The sequence below is a fragment of the Rhinopithecus roxellana genome, chromosome 8 (assembly GCF_007565055.1).
Source record: "Rhinopithecus roxellana isolate Shanxi Qingling chromosome 8, ASM756505v1, whole genome shotgun sequence".
NCBI lineage: Eukaryota > Metazoa > Chordata > Mammalia > Primates > Cercopithecidae > Rhinopithecus > Rhinopithecus roxellana.
Window position 1 is genome coordinate 41,874,593 of NC_044556.1, and position 12,376 is coordinate 41,886,968.

General features: G+C 52.3%; 1 protein-coding gene across 1 annotated transcript; it reads left to right on the forward strand.

The window, feature by feature from the left end:
- PKLR (pyruvate kinase L/R) lies at positions 1 to 11,879 on the forward strand. The gene is made up of 11 exons (XM_010359667.2): positions 1 to 136; positions 1,145 to 1,327; positions 6,150 to 6,241; positions 6,338 to 6,469; positions 6,604 to 6,790; positions 7,153 to 7,423; positions 7,548 to 7,698; positions 8,277 to 8,429; positions 8,524 to 8,690; positions 9,918 to 10,099; positions 11,453 to 11,879. Exons 1-11 carry the CDS (start codon positions 37 to 39, stop codon positions 11,557 to 11,559), a joined length of 1,725 nt encoding a protein of 574 aa, XP_010357969.1. The 5' UTR covers positions 1 to 36; the 3' UTR covers positions 11,560 to 11,879.
- Positions 11,880 to 12,376: the final 497 nt, after the last annotated feature.

The window sequence follows — 12,376 nt, forward strand, 5'->3', positions numbered from 1 at the left end:
TCCACGGCCCCGCAGCCCCAGGCCCACACGGAAAGCATGTCGATCCAGGAGAACATACCATCCCTGCAGCGCTGGTCATGGGTCTCTAAGTCCCAAAGAGACTTAGCCAAGTCCATCCTGATTGGAGCTCCAGGAGGTAAGAAAGCAGAAGCCATGGAACACAGGAGGAAAATGAGGTGGAAACTAGGAGCCAGGGTGGAGGGTATAAATGATCCATATCAGCCACTGGCTAGGTGGGTTTTGGAGAGACACATAAGTTCTTCAGAACCTCCCTTGTGTTAAATTATGGACCCTGGCATGGGTCTTTTCCAGGTCCTATAGGCAGGCCAGAGCCGCAACATGTAAGCCACGGGGCACTCCCGTGGTTCCTGGACTCTGGCCCCTGGCATACAGGGCTTCCAGTGGAATAGGAGACACTGGTGACACTTTAACCAGTCTGCAGAACTGATCCCCAGCCCAGCTGGGTCTCATGCCTCTGACAACCCAACAGTGTGGAGCAGACCCACTAAGAGGGAGACCCAGAGAGGTGTGCAGTGGTATGGAAGGTGTGGCTGGAATGGGGGGCTCCTCTGAACTGGGCTGGGTCAAGCTACAGGGACCTCTGGGTCTGTAGCAGCTTTGAGAGGTCTGGGAGACTCAGAGGATGGGGTGGGGAAGCCAGCCAGTAGCCAGGGGTCAGAAGGGAGAAAACAGAGACCTTCGGAGCAGGAACTGGGTGATTCTGGGCCTGCATAGGGACAGGCTGCTGGGGACTAGACATCAAGGGGTGGTGGGGTTGAGGGGCATCAGTAGTTGCAGGTTGGGGGGTCCTGGGTTGTGTGGGGTCAGTATAATTGAGTGGTCAAGAACTTGGGCTAGAGTTCATCAGACCTAGATTTGAATCCTAGCTGATACATACTTAAAAGCTGTATGATCTTGGACCATTTATTTCATCTTTCTCAGTCTCTGTTTCTTTATCCATAAAATTGGATAACTATAGAACATTTAACAGTACCTGCTTTATAGGATCCTTGTGACATAATAAGATAATATATGCATGATGCCCAGCTCATAAGAAGGGAAGGAATAGAGGGTATGCTGAGAGATGAAGGCATGGGGAGGAAGGGTAGGTGACATGCAGTCCCTGTGTCCCCTTCTACCACAGGGCCAGCGGGGTATCTTCGGCGGGCTAGTGTGGCCCAACTGACCCAGGAGCTGGGCACTGCCTTCTTCCAGCAGCAGCAGCTGCCAGCTGCTATGGCAGACACCTTCCTGGAACACCTCTGCCTACTGGACATTGACTCCGAGCCCGTGGCTGCTCGCAGTACCAGCATCATCGCCACCATCGGTAAACACTCCCATCCCCTGCAGCCTCACAGAGCCTACCGGTGTTTCTTGAGGTGCTTCTTCATCTTTTGTCTCCTTTGAGACTTCTCCATGTTTGACACAGTCATCCATTCAATGAAAATTTGTTGAGCATATAGTAGACAAGATTTTGGGCCCTGGGAGTAGATCAGTGAAAGAAACAGACAAAAAACCCTACCCTTGGGGAGCTGACAGTCTAGCTGGTGTGACAATAAATAGTAAGCACAATAAATTATTTAAAATAAGTAAATTATTTATTCCGTTAGAAAGTGAGGCCGAGCACAGTGGCTCATGCCTGTAATCCCAGCACTTTGGGAGGCCAAGGCGGGCAGATCACCTGAGGTCAGGAGTTTGAGACCAGCCTGACCAACATGGAGAAACCCTGTCTCTACTAAAAATACAAAATAGCCAGGCATGGCGGCGCATGCCTGCAATCCCAGCTACTCAGAAGGCTAAGGCAGGAGAATCGCTTGAACCCAGGAGGGGGAGGTTGTGGTGAGCCGAGATCGCACCATTGCACTCCAGCCTGGGCAACAAGAGAAACACTCCATCTCAAAAATAAATAAATAAATAAATAAATAAATAAATAAATAAATAAAAGTGGGCTGGGCTCAGTGGCTCATGCCTGTAATCCCAGCACTTTAGGAGACCAAGTTTGGCAGATTGCTTGAGCCCAGGAGTTTGAGACCAGTCTGGGCAACATGGCAAAACCTATCTCTACAAAAAATACAAAAATTAGTTGGGTGTGGTGGTGCACGCCTGTAGTTCCAGCTATTCAGGAGGCTGAGGCGGGAGGATCACTTAAGCCCAGGAGGTCAAGACTGCAGTAAGTCATGATCAAGCCACTGTACTCCAGCCTAGGTGACAGATGAGAACCTGTCAGAAAAAAGAAAAAGAAAGAAAGAAAGAAAGAAAGAAAGAAAGAAAGAAAGAAAGAAAGAAAGAAAGAAAGAAAGAAAGAAAGAAAGAAAGAAAGAAAGAAAGAAAGAAAGAAAGAAAGAAGGGAGGGACGGAGGGAGGGAGGGAGGGAGGGAGGGAGGGAAGGAAGGAAAAGAAAGAAAGAGAAAGAAAGTTGGCTGGGCAAAGTGGCTCACGCCTATAATCCCAGCACTTTGGGAGGCTGAGGCAGGTGGATCACCTGAGGTCAGAAGTTCGAGACCAGCCTGGCTAACATGGTGAAACCCTGTTTCTACTAAAAATACAAAAAATCAGCCAGGGATGGTGGCATGTGTCTTTAATCCCAGCTACTCAAGAGGCTGAGGCGGGGGAATCGCTTGAACCTGGGAGGCGGAGGTTGCAGTGAGCCGAGATCACGCCATTGAACTCCAGTTTGGGCAACAAGAGCAAAATTCTGTCTTAAAAAAAAAAAGAAAGAAAATGGCCAGGCGCGGTGGTTCATGCCTGTAATCCCAGCACTTTGGGGGGCGGAGGCAGACGGATCACGAGGTCAAGAGATTGAGACCATCCTGGCCAACATGGTGAAACCCCATCTCTACTAAAAATACAAAAATTAGCTGTGCGTGGTGGTGCATGCCTGTAGTCTCAGCTACTCAGAAAGCTGAGGCAGGAGAATTGCTTGAACCGGAAGGCGGAGATTGCAGTGAGCAGAGATGGTGCCACTGTCCTCCAGCCTGGTGACAGAGCGAAATTCCGTCTAAAAAAAAAAAAAAAAAACAGGCCGGGCACGGTGCCTCAAGCCTGTAATCCCAGCACTTTGGGAGGCCGAGTCGGGCGGATCACGAGGTCAGGAGATCGAGACCATCCTGGCTAACACGGTGAAACCCCGTCTCTACTAAAAAAAATACAAAAAACTAGCCGGGCGAGGTGGCGGGTGCCTGTAGTTACTCGGGAGGCTGAGGCAGGAGAATGGCATGAACCCAGGAGGCGGAGCTTGCAGTGAGCTGAGATCCGGCCACTGCACTCCAGCCTGGGCGACAGAGCGAGACTCCGTTTCAAAAAAAAAAAAAGAAAAGAAAAGAAAGAAAAGGTGAAAGTTATAAGTGCTATGGGGAAAGAAATCAAGTATGGTAAGGGCATCAGGGGTACAAGGGTGAAGGCAAGTTGCAGCCCTAAATAGGGAGGTCAGGTACCCATTATTGAGAAAATGAGACCTAAGGGAAGACTTGAAGGAGATGAGAGAATTAGCCATGCAGAGATCTGGGGAGGAGAATTGCAGGAAGAAGGACCAGTCAGTGCCAAGGCCTAAGTCAAGGAGGTTAGAAGAGCTAAAAACCATCAAGCGGAAAGAGCAGCAGACATGAAGAGACTGCAGGGAGAGGAAGATCAGGTGGGGCTTTGTAGGCCATTTTTAGAATTTGAGTTGCGTTTTCCTCCAAGTGAAATGAGAAACTGCTGCAGGGTTTTGAGCAGGGGAATGACAAGCTCTTATTTATGTTTTAATAGAACCTCCCCTCCCCTGCTGCTGCACTGAAAATAGATGGAGGGTGGGGGGAAGGGTGCCCTGCAGTATTTCTGTCTCAGACCAGTTGGCGGCAGAGAGGTGGTGAGAAGTGGTCAGATTCTGAATCTATTTTGCAGGTAGAGCTGACAGGATTTGCTGATTGACTGGATATGGGGTAGGGAGTGAGGGCGAGAAAGAAAGGAGTCAAAGGTGACAGGTGACTCTGAGGTTTTTGCCATGAGGAACTGCAACAATGCATTATCTACTGAGCAGGAAAGACTGTGGTGGAAGGGGTTCGGGAGAGAGCAGAAGTTCACTTGGGACATGTTAAGTCTGAGATGCATATTAGCCATCCAAGTGTGATAGAGAGGGGGCAGTCAGGGACACAACTCTGGGTTTGGGAGAAAGGTCTGGATTGGAGAGACACTTGGGAGTTGGCTACATATAGATGGTATCTCAAGCCATGAGACTAGTTGAGATCACCAAAGGAGTATAGGTGAAATGACAGAGAAGAGAACAAGGTATCATCTAATGTTAAGGGGAGGAACAAGGAAAGGAGACTGGGAAGGAGCAGCTAGTGAGGTAGGAGTCAACCAAGAGAGGGTGTGGTCCTGGAGGTCAGGTGAAGACAGTGTGTCAAAGAGGGATGTATGTCCAGGCTGCTGATGGGCCAATAGAGGAGGACTGAGCACTGAGCATTACATTGAGCAACAACACAGAGGTTCTTGGTGACCTTGACAAGAACAGATGCAGTGGAGAGATGGAGGCCAGCGCCTGAGTGGGGTGGGTTCAAGGGAGAATGGGGGAGGGGAACTGGAGGCAGCAAGTACAGATAACTCTTGCAATGAGTTTTGCTGCAAGAGAGAGCAAAAACTGGGACTGAGGGGAAACCAGGGGATTAAGATAATTTTTTTTTCTTTTTTTTTGACACGGAGTCTCACTATGTGCCCAGGCTGGAGTGCAGTGGCCGGATCTCAGCTCACTGCAAGCTCCGCCTCCCGGGTTCACGCCATTCTCCTGCCTCAGCCTCCCCAGTAGCTGGGACTACAGGCGCCCACCACCTCGCCCAGCTAGTTTTTTTTTGTATTTTTTAGTAGAGACGGGGTTTCACCGTGTTAGCCAGGATGGTCTCGATCTCCTGACCTCCTGACCTGCCCATCTCGGCCTCCCAAAGTGCTGGGATTACAGGCATGAGCCACCGTGCCTGGCCTAGAATTTTTTTTTAAATGATGAAAGAAATAACAGTAGGTTTACATGCTGATGGGGATGATCCAGTAAAAAAGGAAAACATGGCTGGGCGAGGTGGCTCACACCTGTAATCCCAGCACTTTGGGAGGCGGAGGTGGGTGGATCACCTGAGGTCAGGAGTTCAAGACCAGCCTGGCCAACATGGTGAAACCCCTTCTCTAATGAAAATACAAAAAAATTAGCCAGGTGTGGTGGTGCACGCCTGTAATCCCAGCTACTCAGGAGGCTGAGGCAGGATAATTGCCTGAACCGGGGAGGCAGAGGTTGCAGTGAGCAGAGATGCTGCCACTGCACTCCAGCCTGGGTGACAAGAGCAAAACTCCCTCTGTCTCAAAAAAAAGAAAGAAAGAAAGAAAGAAAGAAAGAAAGAAAGAAAGAAAGAAAGAAAGAAAGAAAGAAAGAAAGAAAGAAGGAAAGAAGGAAAGAAGGAAAGAAGGAAAGAAGGAAAGAAGGAAAGAAGGAAAGAAGGAAAGAAGGAAAGAAGGAAAGAAGGAAAGAAGGAAAGAAGGAAAGAAGGAAGGAAAGAAAGAAAGAAAGAAAGAAAGAAAGAAAGAAAGAAAGAAAGAAAGAAAGAAAGAAAGAAGAAAAAAAAAAGAAAAGGAAAACATGGGTGTCACAGAGGACCACAGAATGGCTGAATCTATGTCCTTGAGCAGGTGAGAAGGAGGAGATCTAGTGCACAAGTGGGAAGACAGATAGGGACCAGAGAATGAGCCAACCTGCGCTCAGCTAGCAGCTGCCCCATAGCAGCGCTGGCGTGGGATAGAACTCAGCTCTCCTCAGTCCATGAGGCCTCCTAGCTCTAAAACCCCGCACCCAAACGCCCTCACCTGGCTCCCAGCCCCTGCCCTACACCCCATACCCTGGGGTAGCTGGGCAAGCAGCACTTACATACATCACATGCCCACACAATGACCTCAGGCCTGGCGGAGGGCACTCCCCTCCTACTTCCACAATGCCGTCTCCCCAAGGGAACGGATGTTTGCTGGAGAGGGAAGCAGAGTCTGTGATCAGTGAGCAGGGATTGCATCAGGGAATAAAGGTCAGGTAACAGGACTCTTGTGGCGCGGGGCCTTCTCAGAGTGGTAATGGGTTGGGTTTGGTTGCCTCTCATGTTCTGGGGGAATGTTGTCTGAACGTGAATTTCTGGTTCTAGGGCCGGCATCTCGCTCCGTGGAGCGCCTCAAGGAGATGATCAAGGCCGGGATGAACATTGCGCGACTCAATTTCTCCCACGGCTCCCACGAGGTGCAGGACGGGCCGCCGGGCGGTGGGTGGGGCAGGAGGATGCCTCGAGGTCCTGGCCACCTTCCCCTGAAACCCTTGCTCCGCTCCCTCCCCCAGTACCACGCTGAGTCCATCGCCAACGTCCGGGAGGCGGTGGAGAGCTTTGCAGCTTCCCCGCTCGGCTACCGGCCCGTGGCCATCGCCCTGGACACCAAGGGACCGGAGATCCGCACTGGGATCCTGCAGGGGGTGAGCAGTGGGGCTGGGACTCGCCGGGCCGGGGCGGGAAAGGCGGCGCCAGTTGGACGGGGTCCAGGCGTGGGCAGGGGTGGGTCCCGGACTCCGGGGCGCAGAACTCACGTCTCCTCTGGCTCCGCCCCTAGGGTCCGGAGTCGGAAGTGGAGCTGGTGAAGGGCTCCCAGGTGCTGGTGACTGTGGACCCCGCGTTTCGGACGCGGGGGAACGCGAACACCGTGTGGGTGGACTACCCCAATGTTGTCGGGGTCGTGCCGGTGGGGGGCCGCATCTACATTGACGACGGGCTCATCTCCCTAGTGGTCCAGAAAATCGGTGCGGACGCGCCTCCCGCCCTGACCACATCCGTGCGCTGGGCACATTCCCTTCTCCTTGGCTCCCCCATCAGCCCTCAGACCGACCACACCTTCCCCTGGCCACGCGTCTTTGCCAGCCTGTCCCAGGAGTCCCCAGCATGCAGACTCCGCGCTCACCCTGGGTTTGGGCTGGACTACGGGTGGGTCGTTTCTTCCACGGATGTCCATCTGTGCCTCTTCTGGGCAGAGTCCAGAACAAGGGCGGAGAGACGAGGAGGGCGTGGTTCCTGACCTCTTGGGGGTCCAAGCCCAGTGTCCTTTCTGCTGTAACTGTGCCTCGTCCTCACCCCTGACCGCAGCTGGCTCTCTCCATGTCCTCAGGCCCAGAGGGACTGGTGACCCAAGTGGAGAACGGTGGTGTCCTGGGCAGCCATAAAGGCGTGAACTTGCCGGGGGCCCAGGTGGACTTGCCCGGGCTGTCCGAGCAGGACGTCCGGGACCTGCGCTTCGGGGTGGAGCATGGAGTGGACATCGTGTTTGCCTCCTTTGTGCGGAAAGCCAGCGACGTGGCTGCTGTCAGGGCTGCTCTGGGGCCAGAAGGACAGGGCATCAAGATCATCAGCAAAATTGAGAACCACGAAGGCGTGAAGAGGTGAGGCTTGGGCTCTGTTCCCCTTCGGCCCTGTCGCTATTCCCCATCACCTTTCTTCTCCCGCCTGCCTCTGCCTGGCATCTCCTGGCTTTCTGCCTCGGCCCTGATTTTCCCAACCTCTCAGGTTTGATGAAATCCTGGAGGTGAGCGATGGCATCATGGTGGCACGGGGGGACCTAGGCATCGAGATTCCAGCAGAGAAGGTTTTTCTGGCTCAGAAGATGATGATTGGGCGCTGCAACTTGGCGGGCAAGCCTGTTGTCTGTGCCACACAGGTCTGGAGTGAGCCCTTGAGGTTCGGCACTTTGTGGGTTTTAGGGACAACTGTGGATGAATACCCATACTGTAAGGGTTTGTTTTGTTTTGTTTTGTTTTGTCTCTGTCATCCAGGCTGGAGTGCAGTGGCACAATCTTCCCTCACTGCAACCTCCACCTCCTGGGTTCAAGCAATTCTCCTGCCTCAGCCTCCCAAGTAGCTGGGATTACAGTTACCACCACCACACCAGGCTACTTTTTGTATTTTTAGTAGTGGCAGGGTTTCATCATGTTGTCCGGACTAGTCTCGAACTCCTCACCTCAGGTGATCTACCCACCTCGGCCTCCCAAAGTGCTGGGAGTACAGGCGTGAGCCACCATGCCCGGCCCACACTGTAGGTTTATAGCACATTTTGCTGACAAGTGTTTGATCCTCAAATGATAAAGTTAGATATACTTTGACCCCTATTTTCAGGGGTTGTGACTGTGACCCTTGATTTTGGGACACTCTGAGAATGTGGGTGTCAGAGAGTAGCTTGGGCAGGGTCTCAAGTGACGGTGTGACTCCTACATCTTTGATGTCCACGCTGTCCCGCAGATGCTGGAGAGCATGATTACCAAGCCCCGGCCAACGAGGGCAGAGACAAGTGATGTGGCCAATGCTGTGCTAGATGGGGCCGACTGCATCATGCTGTCAGGGGAGACTGCCAAAGGCAACTTCCCTGTGGAAGCCGTGAAGATGCAGCATGCGGTAGGAGCTCAGAATGAAAAGCAAATGGGCCAGGGAACCAAATCCCTTCCATACCCCAGTGCCCCTTCGCAGCCTGACATTCTGGCACCTGCAGATTGCCCGGGAGGCAGAGGCTGCAGTGTACCACCGGCAGCTGTTTGAGGAGCTACGTCGGGCAGCACCACTGAGCCGTGATCCCACTGAGGTCACCGCCATTGGCGCCGTGGAGGCTGCCTTCAAGTGCTGTGCTGCTGCCATCATCGTACTGACCACAACTGGCCGGTGAGGGGGACACTGGGAATGCCCAGATGGAGATTTGGGTCAGGGGTAGGCTGGGATGGGCCCCAGGCCTGGGTTTAGTCTGGTCACCAGGGGTGAAGAGTGTCCACCTGAGACAAGAGGAGAGGCAGCAATGACAGCTGGAGGCCAGGAGATACAGAATGCCAGTGAGCTTCTGGGGCTGGAAGGGGAGAGCGGCATCACTGGGCACATTGGCTACAAGGCCGTTTGGGCTCCTGGGGCTCAGAGGCAAGTCCGTTCGGCCCACAGAGCCTACAAATGCTGAGGTATTGCAGAAGGGCCCAGTAGGTCTGAGTTTAAGTCTTTACTCTGAAATGTAGCTCTATTCACCTGCTGTCTTTCCTCATGAACAGGACAAGGTAATGATTTGTTCTTCATGGGGTTGTGAGGATTAACAAGAGATATTAGGTACTACATAGTACCTAATATCTATACAGTAAATTAAGCACAAAATGCACATTCTCAAAAGGGTTTTATACTTTGTTGTTGTTGTTGTTGTTGTTTCTTTTGAGAACGGCGTCTCGCTCTGTTGCTCAGGCTGGAGTGCAGTGGTGCAATCTCGGCTCACCACAACCTCCACCTCCCAGGTTCAAGTGATTCTCCTGCCTCAGCCTCCCGAGTAGCTGGGATTACAGGCACCTGCCACCACGCCCGGCTAATATTTTGTATTTTTCGTAGAGACAGGGTTTTGCCATATTGGCCAGGCTGGTCTCGAACTCTTGACCTCAGGTGATCCACCCTCCTTGGCCTCCCAAACTGCCGGGATTATAGGCATGAGCCACCGTGCCTGGCCAGTTTTTATATTTCTTGAGGAGATTTCTCCTTATTATCTCATTCGATATATCCTTATTATCTCATATCTTTCTTGTGTGGTAGGGAGGGCAGGCATTCTTTATTATTATTATTTTTTAACAGAGATAGGGTCTCACTATGTTGCCTAGGCTGGTCTTCAACTCCTGGGCTCAAATAATTCTCCCACCTCGGCCTCCCAAAGTGCTGGGATTATAGGCATGAGCCACTGTGCCCAGCCTGGGAGGCAGGCATTCTTACACTCATTTTACAGGTGAGAACACCAAGGCCCAGAGAAGTATGATGACTTACTCAGGGTCACACAGCTTGTTAGTGACACCTGGAACCAGAACCCAGACTCTCCTTTCCTGGTTCACCACTCCCTCGCTGTTCTGGGCTGATCTTCTCTGCCTTCTCCAGCTCAGCCCAGCTTCTGTCTCGGTACCGACCTCGGGCAGCAGTCATTGCTGTCACCCGCTCTGCCCAAGCTGCCCGCCAGGTCCACTTATGCCGAGGCGTCTTCCCCTTGCTTTACCGTGAACCTCCAGAAGCCATCTGGGCAGATGACGTAGATCGCCGGGTGCAATTTGGCATTGAAAGTGGTGAGCTACCTAGACCTTCCCCACCCACTCCTACCATTCATATCAGGAGTCCTCCAACCCAGCTTCCCATACCCACTCAAAGGGCCTTGCCTCTCTCCTGTGGTTCCAAGTTTTCCCTGTGAGAGTCACTAAGACTGAGATATCAGTCTGGCATATCATAAACACCTCTTCCATCAGCATAGCCACATAGGCAGACAGCTGTGCTACTTAGCAACACACTCTGTCCTAGCACGGATACTCCTGCTAGGAGTTTTGTTTATTCTTTGTTTTTTTGAGATGGAGTCTCGCTCTGTTGCCAGGCTGGAGTGCAGCGGCGCGATCTCGGCTCACTGCAACCTCTGCCTCCCAGGTTCAAGTGATTCTCCTGCCTCAGCCTCCTGAGTAGCTGGCACTACAGGCACGCGCCACCACGTCCAGCTAATTTTTGTATTTTTAGTAGAGACGGGGTTTCACCATGTTGGCCAGGATGGTCTTGATCTCCTGACCTCATGATCTGCCTGCCTCGGCCTCCCAAAGTGCTGGGATCACAGGCGTCAGCCACCGTGCCGGCCTGTCTTGTGCCTTTAATATACTGCAGTGGTGATATTCCCTGCGTGCCACCTATGGGACATACTTCACTGCCTCATTCCCTACAGGGTGGCCTTGACGTGGTGGAGGGTGGTGGCTGGTTTTCGTTACAGGGCTGGCCTAGTCCCTCAATGACTAATTTTCAATGACTGATTTTCTTTCTTCCCCTTCCCCTTCCCCTTCCCCTTCCCCTTCCCCTTCCCCTTCCCCTTCCCCTTCCCCTTCTTCTTCTTCTTCTTCTTCTTCTTCTTTCTTCTTCTTCTTCTTCTTCTTCTTCTTCTTCTTCTTCTTCTTCTTCTTCTTCTTCTTCTTCTTCCTCTTCCTCTTCCTCTTCCTCTTCCTCTTCCTCTTCCTCTTCCTCTTCCTCTTCCTCTTCCTCTTCTTCTTCTTCTTCTTCTTCTTCTTCTTCTTCTTCTTCTTCTTCTTCTTCTTCTTCTTCTTCTCTTCTTCTTCTTCTTCTTCTTCGAGATGGAGTCTTGCTCTGTCGCCCAGGCTGGAGTGCAGTGGTGCAATCTCGGCTCAGCTCACTGCAACCTCTACCTCTTGGGTCCTGGGTTCAAGTGATTCTCCTGCCTCAGCCTCCTGGGTAACTGGGATTACAGGCACACGCCACCACACCCAGCTAATTTTTATATTTTTAGTAGAGACAAGGTTTCACCATGTTGGCCAAGCTGGTCTCAAACTCCTGATCTCAGGTGATCTGCCCACCTTGGCTTCCCAAAGTGCAGGATTACAGGTGTGAGCCACCACGCCTGTCCGATGTCTTGTTTTCTTTCCCTCCCCAAGGAAAGCTCCGTGGCTTCCTCCGTGTTGGAGACCTGGTGATTGTGGTGACAGGCTGGCGACCTGGCTCCGGCTACACCAACATCATGCGGGTGCTGAGCATATCCTGAGACGCCCCTCCCTCCTCTGGCCCAGCCTACCCCTGTATCCCATCCCTTCCTCCCCAGTCTACGTCCTCCAGCCCACACCCCTCCAAAGCCCCACCTTTAAGTCCTCTCTTCTCTATTCCTGAACCTCCCTACCTGAGGCCTGTCTGAGACGGTATCTGCCATCTAGCCCCATTCAAGGTTGCCCCTTCCCCGTCTCCATTTCACACAGGTCCTGAAAGTCTGTGTCCAGTTATGCACTGGCCACCTGACAGCACCAACTGTACATTCCCTGCATCCAATCCACTCAGCAGGCCCTAAGATGCCTTGAGCCTTTAATCCCAGTTTGGCTGGTTAATTCCATAACCCCAGACATCTCATCCCTTGGGGTAGGGGAGAAGGGAGACAGGGCAATCTTGTCCACAGTCTCCCATTCTCATATGTGGCCCTCATGATAATCTGGGCATCTCGTGCCAGGGCAAGCTACCCTTTCATGGTGACTAACAGTGACATGATAGTCCACGCTTTGAGGGAAACTGGGTGGGATGGATGCTGGGGAGAAGGGAGGGCTGGGCAGCTGATTTTGTCACTGTCTTCACAACCTCTGTGCTGGGCTTGTAGACCACTGTCCTGGCTGCTCTCATGCCCGCCTGATACCTTGCTTGGTCAAATCCCCGGCTGCTTCCTTCTGCACCCAGAAATTCCTTCCCACTCACTTTGTTCCCACACACAAACCAAGAGCCAAAAATGAGTGTGTCTATTTTATATTTAAACCCAGCTGTTTGGAAGCAATTATAAAACTTCTCCCACACACCAACAACCCCAGAACTCCCCACCCAGA

Coding starts and splice junctions, on each gene's coding strand:
- PKLR (XM_010359667.2), top strand. CDS start 37: ATGTCGATCCAGGAGAACATACCATCCCTGCAGCGCTGGTCATGGGTC. Junction 8,691..9,917: donor GTACTGACCACAACTGGCCG/GTGAGGGGGACA, acceptor TGCCTTCTCCAG/CTCAGCCCAGCTTCTGTCTC. Junction 10,100..11,452: donor GCAATTTGGCATTGAAAGTG/GTGAGCTACCTA, acceptor TCCCTCCCCAAG/GAAAGCTCCGTGGCTTCCTC.